This window comes from Opisthorchis viverrini (assembly GCF_000715545.1).
Source record: "Opisthorchis viverrini unplaced genomic scaffold opera_v5_175, whole genome shotgun sequence".
Classification (NCBI taxonomy): Eukaryota; Metazoa; Platyhelminthes; class Trematoda; order Opisthorchiida; family Opisthorchiidae; genus Opisthorchis; species Opisthorchis viverrini.
In genome coordinates this window covers 482,538-508,972 of record NW_008751833.1, presented here as the reverse complement: position 1 = coordinate 508,972, position 26,435 = coordinate 482,538, and the positions used below count along the sequence as shown (strand labels likewise).

General features: G+C 44.7%; 2 protein-coding genes across 2 annotated transcripts in view; one reads left to right on the top strand and one right to left on the bottom strand.

Moving 5' to 3' along the window:
• Window positions 1–12,606, top strand: part of T265_14327 (hypothetical protein) — a gene marked incomplete at both ends in the record, with an annotated part of 20,364 nt that extends 7,758 nt beyond the window's left edge. The window contains 6 exons of the mRNA XM_009173152.1: window positions 494–599; window positions 1,038–1,152; window positions 2,426–2,632; window positions 3,280–3,464; window positions 7,335–7,509; window positions 12,452–12,606. Coding sequence (XP_009171416.1) covers window positions 494–599; window positions 1,038–1,152; window positions 2,426–2,632; window positions 3,280–3,464; window positions 7,335–7,509; window positions 12,452–12,541 — 878 coding nt within the window. The remainder of the gene's footprint in view (window positions 1–493; window positions 600–1,037; window positions 1,153–2,425; window positions 2,633–3,279; window positions 3,465–7,334; window positions 7,510–12,451) is intronic.
• On the bottom strand, window positions 8,976–24,739 carry T265_07583 (hypothetical protein; the record flags this gene model as incomplete). The annotated part of the gene is made up of 9 exons (XM_009173140.1): window positions 8,976–9,184; window positions 9,231–9,872; window positions 10,029–10,155; window positions 10,884–11,144; window positions 16,357–16,566; window positions 17,775–17,956; window positions 20,398–20,794; window positions 22,840–24,651; window positions 24,692–24,739. 9 exons carry the CDS (start codon window positions 24,737–24,739, stop codon window positions 8,976–8,978), a joined length of 3,888 nt encoding a protein of 1,295 aa, XP_009171404.1.
• Window positions 24,740–26,435: the final 1,696 nt, after the last annotated feature.

Genomic DNA, 26,435 nt, shown 5'->3' with positions numbered 1-26,435 from the left:
TTCAGAGCGGTTCCGAAATTCAAAGGGTCTTCCGTTTGCATCCCGTATACCGCATGCCGTTCTCGCGGTAGATGTTAGGTAAAAGCTCCGTTGTCCATCTTCTTTTTTTAGAAGCTAGTGCAAATGTTCCAGCCTCCATATATATAATATATAATGATATATTTAACGATATATATTCAATAAAAAGTCGGGTCGAAGTCTTCGCGACAAGCAAGCAGAAAGTGGTTTACCTCTGGAACAAGCCTCTGACAAGCTAACGTTAGTTGGTTCGGTTTTTCTGCGAAATTTACTGCTTTTCGAACACAGCTAACGCAACGAACATCGTAGTGTGCATTTGCATTAGAATTCGGGAATTTATCTGTTTCTGTTCCATAGATCGAGTATAATCCTCTTATTGGTCTTCTATAAATAATTGTCCAGCAAGTGCTCACACTGAGCCATTTGCTGTACCCTTGGTACCAATGACGATTTCTCATATTTATTTTCTATCTAGCCCACGATGATGGGATTTGGTGTTGTGCCTGGGGTAAAAATGAGGCCAGTGACATACAATACATCATGACTGGATCTTTGGACAATGGACTGAAACTGTGGAAATGGTGAGTTATTCTATCCTTTCAGCTTGCATCTTTTGGTATCATTTTCTTCACCCATTGCCTCCGTCATATGTGCTCTGAATTCCTCATTCTATTGCTCAGGACATTCGTTTGGAATGTAGAAAACTTTTCGGGGTAACATAAACAAAGTTTGTTCCCTAAGACATATCCGTCCGTGTGTGACGGGAGTTTGTTCTGACTTTGGCTTCTCGTGGAGGAGGGGGATTACTGTAAATTAGTGTAATTGTACTATGCATTACAAACAAGCGCATTACAAGCAATCCAGGCGTTTCATTAGTAGCTGCAAATTTCATGACTTTCAGCTTGGGAAGGAGATATTTCATGATGAACCTTCGAAAAAGAACTGTTTGTCTGACTTAAGGATTTAATGTTCATGGTAACTCTACATGTCTTGCAATCTGATGTTGATTTTTGCAACAGGGTGGATGATCGTCTTGAACTTATTGGCCCTCTAGAAGGTCATCGTCTTGGCGTTATTTCTTTGGACATCGATTCAACGGGGAAAATGGCGGTATCCAGTAGTTTAGACAGTCAGGTGAGAACGTTTTTTGTTCGTTTGTCTGGTGAATTCGCAAGCTGTAAATTCTGATCTTTACGCACGACTGTCCTTTGGAATCGTTGTTCCATCTTATCTCTGCGGCCGGTGTCGCCTTCTGATAAGGATAAAATGCGCCTTGTAAGAATAATCGGGAAGCAACTCACATAAAATAGACGTTCTGGATACGTACCACAGCTTTTATCAAGAACCAACTTTCCAGAAGGGCTCTGTTAACCGTAAAAACCGTCTAGATAGAAACAAACTAGGACAGACCGTGTTACTGCTTGCCAAATAGCTAGCCAGGCTGAGGGCCGCCATCACCGTAGACTTGAACCTATGGCTACATTAGCCCTGAATGGTGCACTGAAAGGCGCCCCCAAGTTCCCGCCGAATCCTAGTTTTTTTTGGCCAGTAGAAAATTAGATTCACTAGCTGGGACCGAAAAACCATCAGTCCTCCTCATCATTTGAAAGATCTGTGGCTTTCATCACACAGCCATTCCTTCAGAATAGTTTTCCCCATTAGTGGGTGTATTTCTGGGAAAATCGAATCATTGGCAGAAATTCGAAGCTCTGTTTTGAATAAGAAACTCCAGATTTTCGAAGTTTTAGCCCGACCGGTTGTTAGCGCATATCATCCTTTAAGGTGTGCAACTTTCCCAGTGTTTTATTTTTTCTGGACCAGTATTGGGGAACTCAAATGTGCGTGACAACTGGTGTGTCGCTACGGAATGTCAATTTGGTCCAGTTCTCCAAAACGTACTAATTCACAGTCCTTCAGAAGCTCCTACTATCTCGCTGATTGCACTTACTCTACTTAGGACTAGTTCGTTCATATAGCGCCGAAGAATTTTCCGACTAGCTATTGGGTTGTGGTCCGAACTCGGTAAGCCTACGCCTATCCAATTGGTGGTTTCTTTATGACTTGGTGGTATCAGAAAACGTGTTCACGTGAGTTTTCGGACGAATAGGACCTGTCGGTAGTAAGTAGTTTCAAACCATTTGACACTGTCCACATCTGAAAGGTACCATTGTGTGCGGATGATCGTTTATTGGTGCGTTAGCAGGAGCGGACTGTGCACTTCTAGATTTCAAGTACTGTTTAATTCTCCTTTCTGGTGACGTCCTTTATATATTGCTACACCAACCTATCCCACACTTANCCTCACTCTTTCCTCTCGTTAAATTGACGCATCTTGTGGCAATTCATCATGGTAAGCTTGTGATATCCACTCACTTACAGAGCGGACGTTGCTCCAATTTTTTTGCAGATCCTCATATGGGATCTGGAGAACCGACGTTTGCTGAAAACCTATGAAGGTGATCCAGCTGACACTTGGACCGTTGCCCTTTCCCCAGATTCACGCTTTATCGCCACCGGAAGCCACGCGGGTTGTGTAAATATGATTGGGGTGGATTCGGGCAACAAAGAAAGTGTTATTCAACTGGATGGCAAATTTGTGTACAGCCTCGCCTACGTAGGTGCATTTCCCAACTATGTGACAATTGATTTGAACCATATGGTGGAGTAGGCATCTATCACTGGAGTTCAGCACAGTTATCTAGATTGTGCTTAAAATCGTCGAGCCCGGTGCATCTGTATTTTTTCGATTAAGTATAATAGCATAGGTTTAGTATTTGCAGGCTGATGTTATATTCCTGATGCAATTGTAAATCGTCCGCATTCCTCAGTGTTGTCAAAATTAACGGTGTGGATATGTTGCCGCTAGAATGTTACGAAGGTCAACACAAATCGAATGAAAAGTAACTTTTCGATATCCTTAGTCACATTAGGATGTATATATATATATATGTATATATATATATAATATTCATAAGATATCAGGTTATTTAACCCCCACCTCCAGGGAATAAAAGTGGGGAACGTCCATTTGATGTAGTTACAGATCGTTACTTCACTATTTCACAGTTTCTCATTTTATATGGACATTTGGTGTCCATGTAGTTTGATTATCTAAATCCTCCCTTACTGGTTTGTTTCCGGAGAATTTTGGCGTTCTTTGGTTATAGGGTTGGAACTACATCGCTCGAATGAATTTGATGAAAACTTGCCACAGGTTTATCGCCTCTGCACCGCAACAGTTTTTTTCTGTTCTTTCTACAGAGCCCGGATGGCACCAAATTGGCAGCAGGAGCGATCAACGGAATTGTTAGCATTTGCGATCTCCAGACCGGCACAATCCGCCCACTTGATGGTCACGCAATGCCTGTCCGTTCCCTAGCGTTCTCTCCTGATGGACGGTTACTTGCTTCCACATCAGATGACAAGCAGATCAAGGTGTTTGACGTGTATGTGGGTGCAGTTTCCCTGTTTTGTTTCACTACTATTCACTATTTTGTGGCGACTGTGTGGTTTTTCAGACGAGCCGGCTCTAATGACGCCTGGAATCACGATGGCCCCTATTTGAAGCGAAGTCGTCGCATATGTTAAGACAATCTTAGTCAGTTGGTAGATGCCGTGGAAGCTCATCTATAATAGCTGTCATCGTGTTATGCTATCTTATTTTGTCCCTTAATGGATGAAGAATGTCATAGTAAACGGTGAAATAAAGGGGACGACTGCGAAAATCCTTGTGCTCTTTGGAAAACGGTCAAGAATGAGGTACCTCTACGTTCGAAGACTATTGGCATAAACACAACTGAGTGTCACGTTGGAGCAATGTGTCAGGAGCTGGATGGACTCAACGCGCCCAAAGCAACTCACACAAAGCCGAGAACACGACAGACAGGTGTTAGCTGCACAGTCCGGCTAGAAAGTAACAGCAAGCTGGCCACTGGGATCGGTTACGTGCTATATCCTGTAGGGTTTTCAACCACGAACAGGCAGGTGGATCCCACCCAAGAAGGTACAGAGATCACAGAGTGCTTAACTTGGCAACAGCTTCGTGTATGATCCGCGAACTTTTCATTAACAAGTGATTTGCGTGTAAAACGGCTTTTTCGATTGTGGTCGGGCATGCTTACCATACCCAACAAGCACTGTAATCTTCTGCTCGGGTGAACATGGTTCATTACGTAGCGCCCGGTTACGGACAGTTTTACTTCGCACGCGCTGCAGCCATTTAACGCTAGTTATGCTACGGAGACATCGTTGATCAACTGGCTGAAGATCGGATTTACAGTCTTCGAGTAGGACTGCCCTCATGGTCGTTTTATAGACACGGAAGATTCGCAGGTGATTGTTCCTATCTGGCTGTGGGTAGCTCCGCACTATTTCAGCTCGTGCTCTTTCAAGTTGCACGGTAACTTTGCAGCGAAAGGGGGCCGCAACTGAGCTACTTATTTTATTTTTACATTCCATGATGATGTTAATGACGAAACTGAACAAAATTGAGGAGATGGGACAATCCTACCGAACCTCACTGGTAATGAGGAGGACTTTCCGTAGGTCGTTCTAAATCCTAATCTGACCACAAGTAAGCAGACTGAATGGCATGCGCAATATTCACACTTTGGAAGCATTCCTCCTTGGCCAAGTATAGGAGTAGTAAGATTATGAGGCCAAATAGAGGAGTCAACCTGTCCACCTAGTCGAAGGCTCCTTGGAAGTTAGGCTACATTTGGTCGGCGGTGAGCGTGATGCTGCTCGAGGTAGCTCTCTGGTTAAGGCTCAAACTAACTGATCGGAAGGTCTCTGGTTCGAGCACAACCTCTGCATCTCGATTACTCCCGTTTAGGCTTGGGCACTGACAGCAATATCCTTGATAGTATGCCTTCCTTCGGGTAGCATAGCAGTTATGTACCGAAAGGGTGTTGTAGCTGGACGATTTCAATTTTTCACGTATCCCCTACCTGGTTGCAATCCTACCTGCTTGTGTCGCGCGCAGTGAGATCAAAAGTCACAGTATTGTTGAAGTTGGTAGGCTTATGTACGTACAGTTAGAGCAGTCGCTTGATTGATTGGCCCCATATTGTTGGAATGCATTTTTGTTCCCAAGTTAGTTTGAGCAACCTGATAAGGCAAAATAAGAAAATTCATCACGGTTTTGAAAAGCGTTAATGGGATCTCATCGGGCCGTGCAAACTAATCGCGCTTCAATGCAGAAAGAAACTGAGGGAGCGCCTAAACTCAGACCACAGCTCCATATGAGCGGGTTGAGTGTAATCCATTGGCACAGTGGCAGGCAACATATTCAGCCCAGCAGTTGAGACAGAGATTCTTGTACATTAGATTTTCAGTATTATATTTGATGGCCTCACTGACAGCCACATTTTTGATCTCGTTTTGCGTATCAAACATTCCCAGCTACATTAGTTCTTTCCATTTCCAGAGCCTTCTGATTCCACCAGGTTTCTCTATCCAACCGTAGATTATTCCTGAGCTAGTGTCTAAAATACATGGCTGAATTAGTCATCGCATCTGAAGGTATATCGAATCTCCCATCCAAAAGCAACAGCGGGTGCCCTAAATTCCAGTCCTCATATGGCGATCCCTCAAAAACAACATATACATAGTTGCCTGTCGTATGAGTGGTGCTACATATCTCATCCCGATCGCGATTCCCGTTTGATAAGCGATGGGGCTTTCTAGCCTTGTGGGTCAGAAAGATTTCCGATGACCAAGCGAGGAACGTGTTCCTTGGTTTTCTCCGAGGAGCTTGTAAAGCGACATGACTTGGCGATTGCAGGCTTTTCGCTACTTCCTTGAATGTAAGGCTGACGTGCCTTTGGAGGAGATCTAGCTACTGTTGAGCTGTAGCACCTTTTCGGTGCCTCACTGTCTACCAAAAGGAGGCTTTTCGCTACTTCCTTGAATGTAAGGCTGACGTGCCTTTGGAGGAGATCTAGCTACTGTTGAGCTGTAGCACCTTTTCGGTGCCTCACTGTCATACTACCAAAAGGAAGTACGACTGCTTGGATACTGCCAAGTTGCCCAAGTCTAGATGGAATGTCTAGAGGCAGATGTCCAGTTCGAACCTTCTGGTCAGTAAACTCGTACTCTAACCACTGCAACGTCTCGACCCATGGAGACGGTCTTCAGAACAATGGTCGTTAAATATTACAAGAAGGGAGGAAATTGGAAAACGTCAGCCGTAGTCTGTCCTCACCTGGACACCCTGGATTATGCAGCAAGACCGCTTGAGTAATGACGACTGCTGACGTGGGTTGAAACTTGGTATTTGTGCAGTTCATGGCTGTATGTACAAGGGCTCCCAAACATGGACGGGAGGACGTCTAGAGTTGTTGACGAAAGCCTTCAACTTCAAAGCCCGGATGCAATGCAACAGTGATTGGTGTGGGACCGCCAAAGTAGTGCAAGCTTTAAGGAACACACCACCACACATGTTCCAACTCTGACTTGGCTCTGCAGCTGTCATATGAGCAACCCTCAGTATTATTCAGTAGGCTACGTAGGCGCGTGAACTATCACCGCGGTAAGAACCGTTGTTTTTACGAATGAATGGAATGAGCGTTAATTCTATCAGCCGTAAATTCTTCGCACCTCTCGAAAGTATTTAAGTAACTGATCGATGAAGAATTCTTTCGACGTCGATGAGGCTAGTATCGCGGTATTTTTCTCAACAAGTATTATCAGGTAGCTCAGAGCTTTGGTCACCTCTCTCACGACATACCTCTTTTGGTCAGAAGGCTGACGTTGCGCGCGCATTCTGAATTTTCAGTGCAACATCCTTTTCGCTGATAATTCCACTTCCTTTCGCCTCTGAGATCGTTCATGTTATTTCGCTTTCGTATGTCTTGCAGAACGGCGAGCGAACATGTGACCTTTTCAAAGGCTCTTCAAACTAACATCTGAGGTGTGTTCAGACATCTCAGTGCTGGTCTGCTAGCTTAAGTGACAAGTTTACGTCTGCCTCACGGAGCCCCATCTTTGGAGTGTTCAACCAGTGACCACCTGAAACTGCTAAATTTGGTGCCAGGAAGCACTATTTCATACGCGTGTTCCATACTAGAAAGATGCTTGTTCTGAACGAACTATACCAGGCGGGAATTCTTTGAGCCTACCGTTACTAACCCGTCATTAACGTAGATAAAATAATTTGGCGAGAAAAACACCCACATTTTACTCCTTATCAGAATGATCGGTATTGGGATTTGGTAGACAAAGTCATTGGACCTTATTCTGCGGCTTATTTTACAGGAAGTCACCGGAGTAGAAGCCCTCTTGTAATGCCCAGTTTTTCTTGTGCAATTTTCCAGACATGACGGTCGAACCATCATTTCCAGTCTGAATGGTCACAAAGGTTGGGTCGTGTCAGTTCATTTTTCCTCCGATATGAGACATTTGGCCACAGCCTCCACAGACCGTTCTGTTCGTATATGGGACTTAAACGCCAAGGCTGAGAAGCACTCCTTCACCGAACATGAGGATCAAGTGAGTTAATAAAGTGCTAACCGCCTGTTCCAAGTTGAAGCCCGAGTTTAAGTAACTCCCTACATTGACAATTGCTTATGTCCTGATTAAGGGTACAGTTCTCCGATAGTCAGTCTGTATCTTTGATAGTCAGTCTGTACTCACTATGTGTTGACAGGTAATATCGCGTAGATGAACTCAACGCAGTGTAAAGTTCCACTTCTTTACAAAAAGACGTATTTCTCTATTGCGTAGTCATGGCTTTAAGACCACAGGATTAAGATAAGCATTTTGCGAAGCGTTTTATGGCAGTGACTGTTTTTCGTTATTGCTTTTTCTGAAGCTATCCCATTTGAGAACCGGTCGATTAGATGCTGTGCATTTTGATGGTCCCACTGCGTCGCTGAAGATATGATGGATCATATGATTTTGTCACTGTACGATCATCATTTAAATGTGGAACCTATTAAAACCCTTGAGGTTATTCTGGGGTAATATTTGAATACCTATTTGGGCAATTTCGCGGTGGTTCGAGAGTTCTTTCCAACCTATTGACACAAAGAGGCACGCACTATTTACCCGACATATCAGGTTGTTTAAAGATTCCCGCACTCATCATCGTGAAAAGAGGGGATGGAGAAGGGAATTAGTGCTAGCTCACTACAGTCATTCTGAGGTGTCTACACATCCAGACACTCATTCAGGCACTCTGGATAGAAACTGACAACAGGGACGCCGCTGACGTCGTTTGGCAGCCATATCTCGCAGTGCATCCAGCCAGGCACAGTGAGGATCACGCGGTCCCCATCCTGGAAGGCGAGTAGCACCGACAGTCAAAAGTTTTTTAATCTATTTCATTCCCTTCTGCCAGGTCAATGATTGGCCGCCTGCTCTGCTTCCGCAACTTTGAGTTGGGCATGGAAAATAGCACTCTCGCGGTGGTTCAGCATACGCAACACGTCCCAACCAACACAGCTTGTGGTGCTGGACACATCCTTCAATGGAAGTACCCGTTGCACGACCGAAAAGTCGCTTTCTCATCGCCTGATTACGGACTCGCCGACATCAACCCACACGAGCTACGGTTCCGAGACAACGATCGTCGAACAGCTGCACACGTCTCAGTTCCGCTGCTCGAACAGGCCAAGTCTCACAGCAATACAACAATACAGTCCATACTGTAACTTCTCCACACGTCCCTTGAGATTCAGGGATACATCACTTTGACGCCATAGGTGTCTTAAATTAGCAAACGCGACCCTGCCTTGCAGATTCGTGCATTGACCTCATCTGTCACACTACAGTCAGAACTGATAAAACCTCAAAGATACATAAAACGCTCCACAACTTCCAGTACCTCTCCCTGGATTATAAGCGGCGTGTCCAGTGGTTGCATGTCCACGAGCATGACTTTAAACTTTGTGGGTGCAAAGTACATACCAAAGGACAGGATGACTGGTCAATTCATCCAAAAACACCCGCGGCTTCTACTCTTCGAAGTTGAAAACGATGTCATCTGCATATTCCAGATCGACAAGTTTCTTATAGCAGGCTATTTGAACACCAGGGTTTCGGAGACGTTTTAGCGTTCGTCTCATGACTTCATCGATCACGAAGTTTAATAGGGATGAAGAGAGTGGGCATCCTCGACATATACCGCTTCGTGTACAGGAGCTCTCCATACACTTTCGCATGTCTGGAAGTCTGAGAATACAATTAGCTTTTTATGTGCACAAACTTACGGTGCATTCCTTGATGGGCAAGTATGTCACGCAGAACAAACCGGTCAACCGAGTCAAAGCGCCTTTGCAAATCCAGGAGTACTAGAATCGTGGGTCGCTTATACGTATGGCGTTGTTCTAGCACCTGTCGAAGTGAGAAGATTTGGTCAACGCGACCCCTACCAGGCCGGAATCCCGCTTGTTGCTCTCGAGTCAGTGTCTCACCAGCCACCGTAGGGCGACGAAGCACAATTGACGCCAACAGTCTCGTTACAACCGGGGTCAAGCTGATCCCCCTGTGGTTGTCACACTCACTACGAGACCCTTTTTGAAAATGGGCAGTATCACCGAATCCCCCAGTTGTCTGGAACAACTTCCTTTTCTCAAATACAGGCGAACAAGTCAGACAGTCGACAGTCAGTCGACTGAGGACTTCACCCCCGTCTTTGAACAGTGCGGGTGGAAGGTCATCCGGACTAGAAACTCGATGGCGCTGGAGAAAAGATGCACGGTCGTAAACCTTCGAGGCCTTTGGTGGTTCCACATTCACCGTCCATGGTTCTACGTCAACTGTGGGCTCCAGATGAGTGACAGCTGGTGGCCACGACAACTGTTGTTTGAAGTATTCGGCCCGCGACTCGAAGCGTTCTTCTTTGTTCTCCTCTGTGCCGATCCTTGATGGTTTCGCTCAAAGGTGGTTTCGGTGGACCGGTCGCACAGGTCAACTGAAATAATCTTCGGGCATTACCGGCTTTCTGGGCCTCTTGCATTTCTTTGGCTTTCTGTGTCCACCGTACTTCACGGTCAGCCCACACTCACTTTCAATTGACGTCTGGTAATTCGTCATAGCCAGGTTATTTTCTGGACTGGCTGGGATATTTCTACAAGATGCAAGCAGTACCACCGGTCTGATATCCGGTGCTTGAGTGAGCCTGGTTGGGCCGTGCTATGCAAAGAGGTGACAACCTCGTTCTAGTGTGAGTTCACATCTGATAGTGGAGAATTTGGTAGAGACACTAGAAAATGATTCTGGTAAGTTCCTCTGACATCCGGATCTGCCAGTCTTTCAGTTGCCAGGCGATTCGTCCGCACCTTACGTGGCCCCGGGAACCGTAGTGAGAAGCGACTCCGGACGAGCGCGTGGCCAGAGTCCACAAATGTTTCAAAACGACCGGCAGCCAGTTACTGATCCGCGTTATCGGTAATGTGGCAATGTGTTCGATTTAAGTTTGTGGTTGGCCTGTCGTTGGAGGATACCAAGTGGCCAGACGACTTCGGCTATTTCGAAAGTTCGTACTGCATAAAAACAGACTGCGATCAGGACACAGCTGAAGCAATCGTTCTTCATTCTCCGTACGTACCGAGTCCAGTCCATATCGACCTAATTGAGTCTCAGATACACCAAGCCTGCCTACTTTTTGCATTCATATCTCCGGCAACCAACACGATATAATTGCTTTCAGCTCGCCACAGCAGGGCATTCAGGGCGTCGTAAAACTTGTCTTTGACTGCGTCGGAGCTACAGTCAGCAGACAAGATATATAGACATCTATCAACTTGCCGCTTGTCACACTCCTTCACAGACGTTGCCAGACGAAACGCACAGAGGCGACTATCAAAGAGTATTCAATCAAGCAGAGACGCTTCCGCTTGTTCGCTCAATACAATACCCACCCCAGCGTATCCAGCTGTAGCAGCCTCCGCATCATCAGAGGTGCGCAGCCGGAACCTGGAAAAGAGCGAAGGGGCAGTCAGTTTGATCACAGTACTTGCCTCCTGTGTCCTTGTTTCCGACAGACAACATACATCAATACAGAGGGAATCCAGCGTACGCGCAAGAGCCACCTGTTGATCCGCTTGCTTCAGTGTGCGAACATTGAAGGTGGCCAAGTAGACGGCTTTCGGGGGGTTTGAAAACAGACTTCGAGGTTGTAACTGAACTCGGACGTGGGGAAGTTACAGCTGAGTGTGATGCAGGGCGAGCAGAACGGTTAGTCCTAGAGCTGGGACCTGTGGAGAAAGTATTCAAATTTAGACGGGGGGGAGTGAAAGACGGAAAACGCGGAACTGTAAGAAGGGAGGCGTCAGCAGTAGCCTGTTTTTGCCCACCCGCCCTGCTGTATGCAGCAAGTAAGGCGACCCGGCTGGTGGTGCCACGTGACGGCCGATGTGGCCTGGGAGTGTTAGTTATGTATGTCATGGTTGTACGAGGGCTGGGATACTGCCAGGGCGCCCACACCTAGACAAGAGGACGATTAGGGTCCTCAACCAAAACCTTTTGCTCAAAAGCCTAACCGCAAGGCAGCGGTATTTGGCGGGAAATGCAAATGCACTATAATTTATACGGAACAAGCCGCTGTATGTTTCAACATTGAACCTGGAGGGCCAGGAAACTGTGTTCGTCAGACCTCTACCCATTGACCAACCTGGTATGAGAGACTGTGTCGCGCGGACACCACCAGTATAACTGAATGGGTCGCCGATGTACACAAACCGCCACACCACGGTAAGGTCCATCTCTTCGTGACGGCTTCCTTCGGTATGCACTCATGAGGCTTATTGCACCAGGACAGGAGGACGACTGTCCAAGTGACGGTAATGCTAGCGTGATTTATTAAACTCTCGTTAAGTTTTATTCTTGTCCGAAGACATACGATGGAATATGCTGAGCTGTATCGTGAGACGGTTCGCCTCTACCTTCAACTAGTCATACTAATCATCACTGACGTCAACACCAGTGTTGGACAATGGTATTTCACTGTCGTACAGCCACATTGATTCTGTTTTGGGAGTTCTACTGTCTGAGAAAAAACCAAACAGGTTGGAATAATCGGTTACCCCCCCCCCTTCACAGTTCATCAGCCTGAACGAACAGCAGTGATCTCGGTTCCAAACCTTGTTGCCGTGTCTCCAGTCAAGTATAGGGGCGTCCTCACCAACAATTTTCAAGCTCTTCCTCTCCTGTATGCCTCATGCCTTGCTAACAGTAGCCTCTGAGACAAGTGCAGCAGTATGGACGAGTTTTTTTTCAACGAATGTCTTTATTTCGGAACCAGAACAAGCTAAGGACACATGGTTCACAAATGTTCATCATCACTTAGGTATAGTTTCACCCAACGTGGCTTTACTAATTTGGTGCAGTCGGTCTTCCCCCAAGAGTTTCGTAGTTTCGTCGTTTTTTTCCAACGCAGACCCTCTTTGGTATATGGCGTAACGAATATCCATGCATTTCCAATTTACAGGTTTGGTGTACTCGGTACAGCCCTTGCGGAAAGAAGCTGATGTCTGTTGGAGACGATCGATCCATTTTTATATACAACTGTGTGTCATAGGCAGATGCTTATATCTACTCAGCTATTTAAAATACACCTTTTGCACATAAATGCTTTGTTGTCACGGCAACTGCTCTGTCTCAGCTTGATTCTGTGTCTCCACTTGGGAAACAGTTTGGCCTTCCGTAGTGTGTTCACTTGGCGGAATGGCTGTCACTGTGCTGTTTCACTTTTATGATGAGATGCCGGTACTCCAGAATAGTCCATAGCAAGTACTACAACAAAAGCAGTTAGACTCCCGTCTTCTTTCACGGATACTGCTATCAGCTTGATTACCGAATTCAATTTGGGCACTAAATCTGGGCGAACTTTTGAAAGTTCGTTCAATAAATATGGGAGAACTTTTTAATGCAAGTTTACTTCCTTTGGTGACGCATGGAAAGCCCAACTGTTGCTGCGAAGACTAGGGCAGCTGAACATGATCACAAATTTTATGCCTCTCAAAAACTTGGTGAACTCAAGTTCAACTTATGTGTCCTCAACATTCTCACCATACAGCGTTTATTTCGGTGGTCAATACTTTCCCACTGGGAACCACACTTTCAACACCTTCCACATAGGAGACAACTGCAGTGTGTAAAACGGTAATTGACACCTTCAGTTCGCATCCTGGCTCCTTTAAGTTGTAATTAGTTGTAGTCCTTACCGGAAAAACAAATGAATGAAATTTTGGACGACTTCGACGCGTCCGATCGAAACCAGGTACAAAAACTGACTGGTTCAATAAGTGTTTATTTCTTCGTGGGAAATACAAGCACTCCACATCGTTTGAACGTGAAATAGGTTGAAATCACTTGAGGTAGGTAGCTGATTTCACATTTTGTACAGCACTTATCCGCCCGTAGTTGGTGCGCCTCCTCGCTACTCTTCTTTAACGATACCTAGTTGCCGAAGAAATGTTTGCTCGTTTTTCAAATATTCTTCGTACTCGAGCTGTTGGATGAATGTAATTAGATGAGAAAGGTCAGTCTACATTTCCTTAGCAGCCTCATTGTGATGGACAGAATAGGGGTTTTTCTATTAGTTACCGAACCGCCCCTATCCACCCGAAAATAGCTAGAGTAACTAAACGAATTAGGGTGCTTCAACACCATAAGGGCGAGCCAAATGTAATTCACAAAGCGTCGAAATGCCCACCTGGATAAGTTACCTGCTAGCTCCGTGACGCAGTACGCTGGGGGAAAGCTAAGAGAGATGGACCTGGATATTACACTATCAAGGCCAGAATTGATTACACTTTTGGAAACATGGTCGCGTGTTTTCTTTGATCAGAGGCGCAGAGCGTTCGACAACAGCCGATTCCATAAACACGCCTTAAAAAGACTTCCTAGAGCGCACCTAAAGTTATCACACGTTTCTATCCACGTGAGTTTTTTACTTATGATTCGTCATTGTTCAGAAGCTTCGGTTGATGAGGGGAGCACATCATCATCTTTTTCCCCTGGCACTGTTTTGCCGCTCAACAATTTGGTTGCGTTTCCATCATTACCCCTGTTGCAAAACACCGTTAACTACAGAGATAGATTAGTCTATTAAATCGCAGTACAAAAGACATTACCAAAATTCGATTTTCGAATGTCCTCACACTGGGTTGGTGAGGTAAGGAAGTCAACCGCGACATTTTGTTGAATGAGTATGAGCATGAAACGTATTTTTTTGGTGAACGGGCAGATTTTGGTCATTCCAAAGGACCCTTTCCACTGAGTATCGTTTTTGTACTTAATATGACTAAATCGAGGCTAATTTGCTCATCCCATTTTTCACAAAACTTTGTAAAATACATGACAAAGCGGACGAGAGACTTGAGTTTGCGAACTTCGTGTACTTTTCTAAGCGGTCACTGCGCATACTATGAAATTGCGTTGCAGGTTCAACTTGTTTACTTGAACGTCAGAAGTGCTGGCACAAATCGACCAACATACCCGGTGTCACGGCTTTTTGACTAAGTGGGTTTTAGGCATAGCATGATAACGTTTATGCAACAACACTTCCGATAATTTTGTACAGTGGCTCGCCCTTTTTGCACCAGTCATTCATTCAGCTCTTAACTATATATCATCGATGTGCTTCCTGTGATTTTGTTTACCGGAGAAGATCCCCCACTACTCAAAAACTTGGTGAACTCAAGTTCAACTTATGTGTCCTCAACATTCTCACCATACAGCGTTTATTTCGGTGGTCAATACTTTCCCACTGGGAACCACACTTTCAACACCTTCCACATAGGAGACAACTGCAGTGTGTAAAACGGTAATTGACACCTTCAGTTCGCATCCTGGCTCCTTTAAGTTGTAATTAGTTGTAGTCCTTACCGGAAAAACAAATGAATGAAATTTTGGACGACTTCGACGCGTCCGATCGAAACCAGGTACAAAAACTGACTGGTTCAATAAGTGTTTATTTCTTCGTGGGAAATACAAGCACTCCACATCGTTTGAACGTGAAATAGGTTGAAATCACTTGAGGTAGGTAGCTGATTTCACATTTTGTACAGCACTTATCCGCCCGTAGTTGGTGCGCCTCCTCGCTACTCTTCTTTAACGATACCTAGTTGCCGAAGAAATGTTTGCTCGTTTTTCAAATATTCTTCGTACTCGAGCTGTTGGATGAATGTAATTAGATGAGAAAGGTCAGTCTACATTTCCTTAGCAGCCTCATTGTGATGGACAGAATAGGGGTTTTTCTATTAGTTACCGAACCGCCCCTATCCACCCGAAAATAGCTAGAGTAACTAAACGAATTAGGGTGCTTCAACACCATAAGGGCGAGCCAAATGTAATTCACAAAGCGTCGAAATGCCCACCTGGATAAGTTACCTGCTAGCTCCGTGACGCAGTACGCTGGGGGAAAGCTAAGAGAGATGGACCTGGATATTACACTATCAAGGCCAGAATTGATTACACTTTTGGAAACATGGTCGCGTGTTTTCTTTGATCAGAGGCGCAGAGCGTTCGACAACAGCCGATTCCATAAACACGCCTTAAAAAGACTTCCTAGAGCGCACCTAAAGTTATCACACGTTTCTATCCACGTGAGTTTTTTACTTATGATTCGTCATTGTTCAGAAGCTTCGGTTGATGAGGGGAGCACATCATCATCTTTTTCCCCTGGCACTGTTTTGCCGCTCAACAATTTGGTTGCGTTTCCATCATTACCCCTGTTGCAAAACACCGTTAACTACAGAGATAGATTAGTCTATTAAATCGCAGTACAAAAAACATTACCAAAATTCGATTTTCGAATGTCCTCACACTGGGTTGGTGAGGTAAGGAAGTCAACCGCGACACTTTGTTGAATGAGTATGAGCATGAAACGTATTTTTTTGGTGAACGGGCAGATTTTGGTCATTCCAAAGGACCCTTTCCACTGAGTATCGTTTTTGTACTTAATATGACTAAATCGAGGCTAATTTGCTCATCCCATTTTTCACAAAACTTTGTAAAATACATGACAAAGCGGACGAGAGACTTGAGTTTGCGAACTTCGTGTACTTTTCTAAGCGGTCACTGCGCATACTATGAAATTGCGTTGCAGGTTCAACTTGTTTACTTGAACGTCAGAAGTGCTGGCACAAATCGACCAACATACCCGGTGTCACGGCTTTTTGACTAAGTGGGTTTTAGGCATAGCATGATAACGTTTATGCAACAACACTTCCGATAATTTTGTACAGTGGCTCGCCCTTTTTGCACCAGTCATTCATTCAGCTCTTAACTATATATCATCGATGTGCTTCCTGTGATTTTGTTTACCGGAGAAGATCCCCCACTAGTGCTACAAAGTTCTACCAAGTTAAGGGCTTCAAACATGCATACCGCTTCCTTCTGCAGCGTTTCTTCTTCTGTGAGCACGACAGCAGGTGCGATCCCGGCCTGTCTCTTCCTTTCAGCTTCTTGTTCAATTTTCTCTTGCTCACGAAGGTTCCAACGCATCAGCACGAATTCTCGACGTCGCACTTCACGTTCAATGTAGGCATTGAAATTGGCAAGTTCTGAGGCCAGTATGGATCTGAGGCGTCGAGGTACCTGCAAGTGATAACAGATTCTATCCATCCTAATCAACATTACTGATAGTAAAGCTAAAATTGAATATCAGCGCTGTTTGGAAATCCGGTGATAAATTCAAAACAAAATGCAACAGCCAAGAGGTCTGATGCTAGTTTATCAAGATACCAACTTTTGAGGGTGCTGATATCCTCAAACGTCCGGTCCGTCGAGTTGGAGGAGTGGAACCGAGAATGGCTATGACACCCACCCGTCATAGCTTCGCCATACAAAGACAAAAGCAGCCAGATTGAAGTGGATGGTTTTACTGGTGAACTAAGGGAATTATCGCATTTGCTGTATGATACAGGTGTTCATGTAGGAAGACACTCAGTGACGGTGTTTTGAGGGTTGAAGCAAGTATTTTCGTGGCTTGGTTTGTAACATGTGTGACATCTTATTCTTCAAAATTTAAACTATTCCGGTAGTCTTTTCCAATACTTTTCGGGCAGGCTTTTGAACCATTGGCTTTGGCTGAGTCTCCTAGTCGTCCTTCCGTGTGGGTTTGGTACTTTGGTAGTAATTCAGTTCACATACAACGTATGACAGCTAGGCATCGGTTTTTATTTCCGTCAGTGATGGCGCTGACGATGACTGAACTCCGGGATCGATCTTATGTAGACTCTCAGCAATCACTGACAAGCTAGGGATGTACCAAAAGTTTACCTTGACCAAAAAAGTTCATGTATCCGGGTTTCTCCACATTCCTGTACACCATGGGAATAAAGGTTCTACGACAAACAACTATCGCATGACAAATGACACCATAGAAGTAGTGTTGGGAAGGAGGATATATTCCCCTATATCGTTCGTCGCAGTGTGAGTAATAAGAACATCTTTCCGGTTCTGGGTTTCAGCCACTGTTGGCCTACGTGAATTAGGATGTCTAACCGTTTTTAACAGCTTGTAAGCCATTTGTGTATGGTGGCGCGCCCCCTAACTCAAGAGATGCAAGGTGATCCTTCAAGCATTCCTCGGATATGTGGCCAGGTTAAAGGCATTTTTATCAAAACTGTCGGTAGAAATTCTCAAGAAACCAAATCATGTATCTTATAGAGGACTCGTCCTCCCGGAGTTGCGAAATCCTATTGAAATCTGGCGAAAACTCTTCTGCGTCAACTCTTATGGTGGAGGATTACTGTGTATGCGTGCACAAGTTCCTTTGGGACTTTCCAATAGACGAAACTTACCACAAACAGCTGTAAAGCTCCTTGGGTGTCCCCGATTGCGACAATCTGTCTTTTTGAGAAATTGCACAGTGAGATAGCGGTAAGTGCATTTGCTGACACCGATTGGACCATAGCCGGCTCATGTGTTTTGTCTAGTAGGTCCCATACTTCCAGGCTGCCATCGGCTCTACATATGAAGAATACTGAAGGTCGTGTAGGTGACCAGCTGCCTCCGGTGGTTCAAAAAATATAAACAGCGGTGCGATCACAGCTAGGCAAGTTGTGTTATCTATTAAAAAGGATGGTAGAACGACCAGCGAGTTAAACATCATCCATTCATGTGGGATAGTGACAGGCGCATTCAACGGAGATCAGTGTAATGAAACCCATCAATATGTGGGACCCGTTGACCAGTGATATGCCGCAGTTAGAGACACTTGAATCTGCCGAACATCGTCAACGTTGAAACACCCCAGTTAACCGGATAAGTATTATCCGTCGTCTCAACGAGCCGAAAAGCATTCCAAGAGGGGAATTGGGTGACGAACTGTGTGGCATATTGCTAAATAGTTTTGTCTACTTTCAACTTTGAACCGCGCAAAGCTTTCTTCCTACTAATTGTTTCCAGCCAGGGATGTTCGGTGACCTTATGTGGTGAAAATGATTCAACCTTTCCGTCGGTTCTTGTTCAGATTGGCACTCTCTACGACGTCAGATTCTTCCCATATCAAGATGAATCTTGTCACACTAGCGCACTGACTGGTTTGCCATGCTTGCGACATCAACACGCTCTTTGACCTTATAGCATATATCGCACCATTTGACCGCTTATCAGTAGTCTCCACTACGATTTAGTTTTGAATGGTTGGTCAGGGTGCAAATTCGCTACTTACGCCACAGTAAACTTACCTATTAACTGAGTTGCAGGCGCAGCAAAGTAGTAGACAAAACACTATTTCCCATTTAGACTAATTGTTTATTGTAACAAAAGTGAGATTAAAATATCCAGTTAGTTTGTTGAAAGAACTACATCTGTTTCTAAGCATGCTGGTAGTTGCTGAGGCTTTGAACTAAAATGTACGGTGTCACTCCATTGCGCGTTTCCTGAAGTCAAAAATCGTAAAGAATATCGTGGATTCGATAACTGTTTGCGGGAGTTTGAGGCTTTAGTTGGGTCACAGTAGGTCCGATGGATTTGGGGACCTCTTTTAATTTGATCGGGCTGGGAACGGTAGGAATTTAATTGGATCTTGATAACGAGAGGGAGAGAGCGAAACAGTTACAAAAACGCAGGTGCAGTCGTTGACTCAGTGTACTATGCTACAGCTCCAAGGTGGCTCCTGCTGTCCGCGGTCAAAGGCAACAAATGTGCAGCACCCACTTTTAGCTCTGTGAAACTGTGTTGTTAGCCAAAGTGGGTTTCAGTTCTCGACGTATTCCTTAAATTCGTCATCATCGACAGCATGACATCAGTGCTCGACACCGCTGCTTCACTGTCTTAAAATACCAAGTCCCAGCATACAGTATATGAGCGAAAGGACGCCGGAGGTGAACTTGATCCATAGTATACTGCATACTTATTGCACAGATGTCCCCAACTATTCAGCATTTTATTGTCTTAAAGACTTTGCCCTGAATTCCTTACCACTGCACTGTGTTGTACATATCCTTCTAGTGAGTCTTAAATTCGGAAATTTTTCGAAAGTTTCTCCATCTTCTAACTTTGCATTTTTTCATCCGTGACGGACATGCGTGCGTGCCAGTTTAAGATGATCGTTTCCTAAATGTTGGCCGGTGAAAAAACAAATCAAATCGATTACGGCTACTTCGGGGTTATCAACCATAGAAATGATAAGTTTACCTCTGTGAGCATGGGACACCTATCTGGTGCTTGAGACCTAAACTATACACTAACCCCTTGGGTTTTCAAAAGAAATACGCGCAAAACTATAAAGCCAGTCGATCCACACCTAATAAATTGCATAGGAAATGAGAACCGAATCACTAGCATTCAGAACACGGTCAGTTTTTGCTGTTTGGAAGGTGAATAAAAAGGATTCAGTTGGAAAAATGGCTATTCAACATCGAGCGTTGCAAAACGGCCATGGGTCGTCACACCTCAGATCGATACTGTGCTGCCCGAGAAGGATGTAATCGTGCGCCTTCGTAGGAGGGAGGCTCTATAGAACACAGCTGGTTGCAATAAACTAAATGAATAAGCCAAAGTCTAGTGGTGTTTTTGTAATTGACATTGACATTGTAATTGGCATTGACAAAATGCATCTGACTTTCTAGGTTTTCCAACCGCGCGATTGCCTGGGTGAATGTCTGGAGGTGTAGGCACCTCGGAATGATTGTGGTAAGCTAGCACTAAGTCCCTTCCCCGTCCACCTTTACTCTTTTCTTTACAATAAGGCTTTCAAATAAATCATGGTTGTACGGCAGTGAAGCATCAGTGTTGAACACTGATGTGATGCTGTCGATGATGATGATGAACCGCGCGACGTATCGGTGCATCATTATGAGAGTAAAGTGAGCGTAAGTTTATGGAACCTTTCGGTGGATAGAGTTTCTTTCTTTGGAACGTCGGCCAGTTCAGTTAGTGCTACGGACAGAAACTTTTTTGAATCCTAATTCCACTTACCTGTCAGCGGTTTTTGTGCATGACCGGATTCCAAAAGGGGTCCGCTATTTACACCCTCCTTCCAAATGGACCACGTCCAGCCTCCGACCACCAGTAAAACGGACGGCTCGAATGGCGATCTAGCGAGGTAAGAAATCGGACCGTCATGTTGAGTTGCATAGAATTCCGGTTTAGGAGTCTGCATTTTTCCCGTATCCGGGTCTTTCTGTGGCATCCAGTCTACGTAGACGAGGTCTCCGTCTTCGGTGCCAACATAAAGCATAGTACTGGCCCCCTGAAGAGGTTTATTCTTCAGTGTGGACGATTTCATTGCTGGATTCGTTCGATCTTCAACGTTTGCGTTCAAAATTCGACGATCACCCTGTGCCTCCTGAAAGCGGGCCAAAATCATGTAGAACTATAGTTACGGATTAAAGTTGGGTTAACATTGAAGACTTTTAGATTACTGACCATAGAGCTTACCGGAGCACGGCCTTCACACACCCGACTGGATATTCGCAGATCGCATCACTACACTTGCCTATGGAGCCAGCTAACTTCATTTTCTCACTGGAATTTACATTGCATCGGGCATGGAAATCTTAGTCAGCACCCTTTCAGACTCAGATATCTGGGCCCCTTGCCTGGGTCCGCTGTTGTGTTCGCAAAGAGGTATCATTCGCCAAAACATGCAAGCTCGTCAATTCACCATCAATGTAGATTAATAAATGCTGCACCAAAAGACCACCAACCACTTTTGATGCCAGTTCAGCCGTCTCCAAAGAAGGTTCTATTAGTGTGGCTTTCATATTTTATAATGCATTTTTCGCTGCAACCTAAGGGTTTGTACTATAACATCAGAAGGGCGAAAGAGTGAAAGCGACGGGAACAATGGACTAAAATGTCGGCGCAGAAGAGATTCACAACAAGCTTCTAAAATGAGGTTTTTTGTGAGACTTGGAAAGAAATTTCATAGTGTTATGATAATTTCCTGTATCCTGGATAGGTGGTCATATAAATTGCCTGCTTTGGGCCCAAAATCACCTGAAACGAGGTTCGTGGATTCTTAATGGAGATGGGAGCACCCTAATCACTTTCTGGGTATCCGACAGAAATCTGGCACATATCACTCCTCTTGGAAACCATGGAGCGTGTCCCTTTTTCGGGAGGGTGTCTTGGGAATCACTGCATTGAGAACTGGCCTTCAGGCCTACACATATAGTCTGACCGCAAAGTACATCTATATGTGGTCATAAGGCTTCACGGTTACGTACTACTGCTTTTTTCCGAACGAATTGACCGAAGTTCCTGATAACTAGTTCAGGCAAAACTGGAGCGCAGCGCTATCCGAGTCCAGGCTGCTATTTTGCGCACCTTGGCTGGTCTAAAACGATTATCGGACACCGTTTATGTTGGCGTCAAATGTAATGTTTGCATGAAAATTACGTGGACTCTAGAGACGTCCAAGTACATCACATGTGTTACTTTGGTGTTGACTAATAACGCTAAAGCAGACGGTATTACGGGAGACTCGTCATAACTACTCTAGAGCAGTTGAAGTGAGCACACGATGGGCATGTTTCGGTATGCTTCAAAAAGACTTTCTGACTTGAAAAAGTCGTAAAAATCCAATAGTGAAATAAGCTCCCAGTTGTGTTCAGGTCTCTTTAGGAACATGCCAACCACCTTATTGTGCGTACCAACGGTGACCCACTTATGGGTACACTGGCGAATAATATAGTCCGAGTTTTTGAAAAAATTCCTTTGTAATCTACAGGAATCATGTTGAAAGTGGAGGACTGTGAGTTTTTTCGAACCTTGGTTATTTCCTCCAGTGTCGTAATCAAATTAGGATGTCTTTTTTTAAAACTCAGCTACCCGTACTGTCGACCGGAATTCCTCTGAACCTTTAGCTGATATACGGTAGTTTCTCAACCTGTGCGACTATTGACTAAGCAGCCTTTTATCGGCACGTATGTTCGTCTGGAACAACCACTTGGAGGAAACGATCAAAAGGGTTTTACCTTGGAAGCTAAAAAAGGACATTCTAGGAATTAACACTGAGGATAGCTTCTGAATTCTGCTCACGTGGATTCCTGAGCAGAACCGCAGCCTGAACAGCTTTAGCACACTAGTTTCCATGGTCTACAGGATAGCACACCAACCTTGGTAAGAGCATACTTTGGATGCTAATTTATTAGTCAGACTCTCTGGACATAGAAGGAAATAGGCGCCTTGAGGTAATCATCATGGGCAAAATTCTACGAGCATAAGTTCAAACTTTGCACTACAATTTATCCAGCTACGCAGTAGGTCATTGGTACCACCACATGGGATACAATCATGATTATCAACGCCACTTTTCATGGAGCTACGGGGTAAACTACTGAAAATTTTGGATGAAACCACCGAAACAAAGACTTGGATCAACAATGTAGAAAAATGGCATACCAGACAACTAACCCGAATGCAAAATTTAGTTGGGGCATGATCTCCTCCTGGTTCAGATTTGTACAAGTGCACTCTAAGCAATGGTTTCCACTTCATATCCAGTGCCATAAACGTGGTCGGTACATTACGGGGAGGTACAATTGAGTCTCGGGTTTTATCAACTGCTAGAGGTGACCGGTCTGGGCGTATGTCCCAGAACAACAGCTCATTATTCAGCCCGCTTGTGATGAGTTGTACGCATTTGAGACTGACATTTTCAAGGCAGTAGCCCAGTCGGTTAATTTCCACATGATCGGGTACCCACTTCAAGTCTAATATTGGAGACGTATGCGAAGCCTCAATGTTACTGACGGCACAGTATGGAGAAACGGGAACTCTGTTGGGATCTGCGTCATCAAAGGAAAAAAGCGGAGCCTTGTTTTTTGTTTTCATTCTTGCTTTGACTTTACGTAGGTCTTCCATGTGCTTCTCAATATCCCAAAGAACAACCATTCCGTTGAAACATCCACCTGCTACAATGTTCGGGTCCGTAGGGTTAAACTGGAAACAGAGAATATCTTCCGGCGCTTCCAGAAGCAACTGTGGTTGAATGGGATCCGCAAAGCTCCATAAAATAATATGAGTCGAAGTGAGGAGTATGCGACAACACTGGTCAGCACGGTGGTCATAGTCAATTCGCTCTCCCACAGACATTCCCACAATTCCTTTGATTGTGGGGTGCCACTGAATGTCAGTTACCGCCTTATCCTTACTGAACTTCAGGTCGGTGAATGATAAGAATTCTTTAAATGTATTGTCTGCCCGTGTGTCATACGTCTCATCCCCAGCTGCCAAATTCTCAAAATCACTTGCCAAGAAATCATACATCATGTTTTGCAACAATCCCTGTTTCAATGTTGGAAAGTGTTTGCCTATATCCTGAAGCGGACCACCTGGGGCGTACATGGTTTGCAGTTCTTCCGCTGTCAATACTCTTGGAGTGTATTGGGTGAAAGCGTTGCGAGGATACTTCCAGTCCGTGTTTGTTCCACTTTCGCTTGTTGATTGAGCGTTAGACACACTTTTGTCCACTTCCATTATCGGAATTTCATTTGCCTTTTCTGGTACTGTAGTCACCAAACTACTAGCACCTTTATCTGTCGCGTCTCGGTCGGAAAAAGTTACCGGTGCCCCAAACTCGCGTCTTGGCCGCTGAAAGATTGTGTATACTTTTGGGCGGGTCTCTATGATGGAAGATTCCATTACCTCTTTGTCTGAACCAAGACTAATCCACGGTCGACGAATATTAGGACGGTAGAATGTTACCGAGTCGCTGGCTTCTTCGAGTTCCGCATCCGAGTCATCGTCATCATTTTGCTGGTCCATCTGATCTTCGATGGGATTGAGGATATGATTTTTAACCTCCTCATTCGTAACCAAAACAAAGTTCTCACCAAACTTCATATCTGCGTCATAAATCACCAAAATTTCTAGCCCATTATAGCCATTGATGATGGTCTTATGGACGCTGAAATCGGATACAGAGGCACGCATTTGAATATCCCTAAGTATCTCCGATTTCTGAATTAGTACGCTTGGCTTCAGTCGCGTAACATTTTCATCAGCAACAACGTTAAAAACCTGCTGGGTTGCTTTCGACAGGAATAAAGGTATGCACCCTTCCATAAGTTCATCCTTGGCAAATAGGTCAAGGATGTCTGGTTTGTCAGATTCCTGCTCGTTGATTTGTTCTTCCCGCGTGGTTGCACCCTTCTTCGCCTTGGAACTCTCGGGAGGACGGATTCGGGATTGTCGTTTTTCTCTCATCGCGTTCCATCTTGATGCCTGTATAAAAATCCACATTAAAATGTTGTTATCAGGTTACCTTGGACGTTTCTTCTGCAGTTTCTGTGTTGTCATCCGCAGTGTTCATATTCGTTAAGTAATCAGTGGATCAGTTTTCTACAACAGGTTTGCCTGAAAACAACGAAAAGTACATGTGGATACACTGGCAATACCTAAGTATAACTTCCGAGTATCTTTCTATTGCTTTGGTTCCCAAAGCAATGTGAGAACCACCCGGAGTATTACTTCTTTATTCCGTTTCACTCGTGATGGGAGCGTCTGTTAACTCCTATTTGGACAATGATTTCCCGTCCAGCTAGTCGATTCTAGTTAGTTCACCTTTAAACAAGCCCGAGCCTGTCAGCAATCCCTATCCTTGATCATGTCAGGAATCGAACCCCAAATGCAGAGTGAACACCTAATTGTTACATGCCGGTTGCTACCGAATGATCACTTCTGAACAGGGGAACGTGTTCATTCTTGTCCTCACTGCACGAATTCCAACCAACTGTACCGGTTTCGTCGACCGTTCGACTGGTCTGTCAAATCAGACTGCCGTAAAAAAAATTTGAAAATCCTAAGACAATTTATGGTTAGGTATGGGTAGATGCGGGGTTTCTGGAATGCGCACTGGTATAACCCGAGTACATCGCGTCCCCTCTTCAGTAGAAGCCAAACAAAACCGCCTCATCGGGACAGCAAGATTGTAGTGGAAAGATTCAGCTTTAGGCATACAAACCTGTTAGTAGTTACAGCGGGACAAGAAAAAACTATTGGCCACTGATGCCCTTTCATGTACGTGCCTTTTCTGCCAGACGTCTTCTGACGCCGGACCACCTATCAGCCAAGACATACTGTAATGAGCAAAAATTTGCTCATGGCTAAGAAGGTGTTTTGCCTTATTTTCTGTCACTTCACCGAAAGAACAAGCAGGAGTTGTGAATGGTTGTGGGAGCATTCTTTTCCAAACTTGATTTCATCAGCATTAACATTGAAATACATTGTTTCGGAAGACATGTTGTTTATCCTTCATCAAGTAATATAAAATTGGGTCTGTCATCTGTCCCCGCCCATGAGCCAGGTAAAAGTACTTTCAGAAACAGTAGTGCACAAAGAAGTGCATATAGTTGCTAAACAAGACAGGACAAATAAAATACGAGTGGGCCACAAACGTTTGGCAAGAATGTCTATCGGTGACAGTCATTGTGATATCCTTACACACGGTTACGCCACGTCTACTGCCATCAATCTTCACGCGGTCTTTCCCTACCGACAACCTGAATTAGACTAATTCGGTCATTAGGTATCGACTGTGAACTCATCAATCACATCCAAACTGTCTTAGCACGGTCATAGTGTGGTTCACGCTCGCCAGTTCACTTTTACATAGTTCTACCGAAATGTGTCCACACTTGTCTGCTTAGGCCACTGGCTGAGTATTGTGCATCGATTTTGCTTTTCAGCTGCAAGTAGTGCCAAAGTGCGAAACCAGGTTTCGATTCCACCGAAGCGTTGTACAGGTGCCATTTTCATACTCATTTTAGGCGTAAATCATAGCCACTCCTGCCTGAATACTACGACTATGTTAACCACATTTACTTGACCGAGGCACATTCCATTTTAGCGAAATTATTGCTTGAAGGATCAATGCAGAGTTTGCAGAAGCACCAAAAATACAGATCCTCAAAAGTAATCACATCAGATGTCTAAAACATCTGTTTTCTAGTAATATGCTGGAATCTTGATAGCTCGGGTGCATTAATTTGTAATTAATCAGGTGTCTG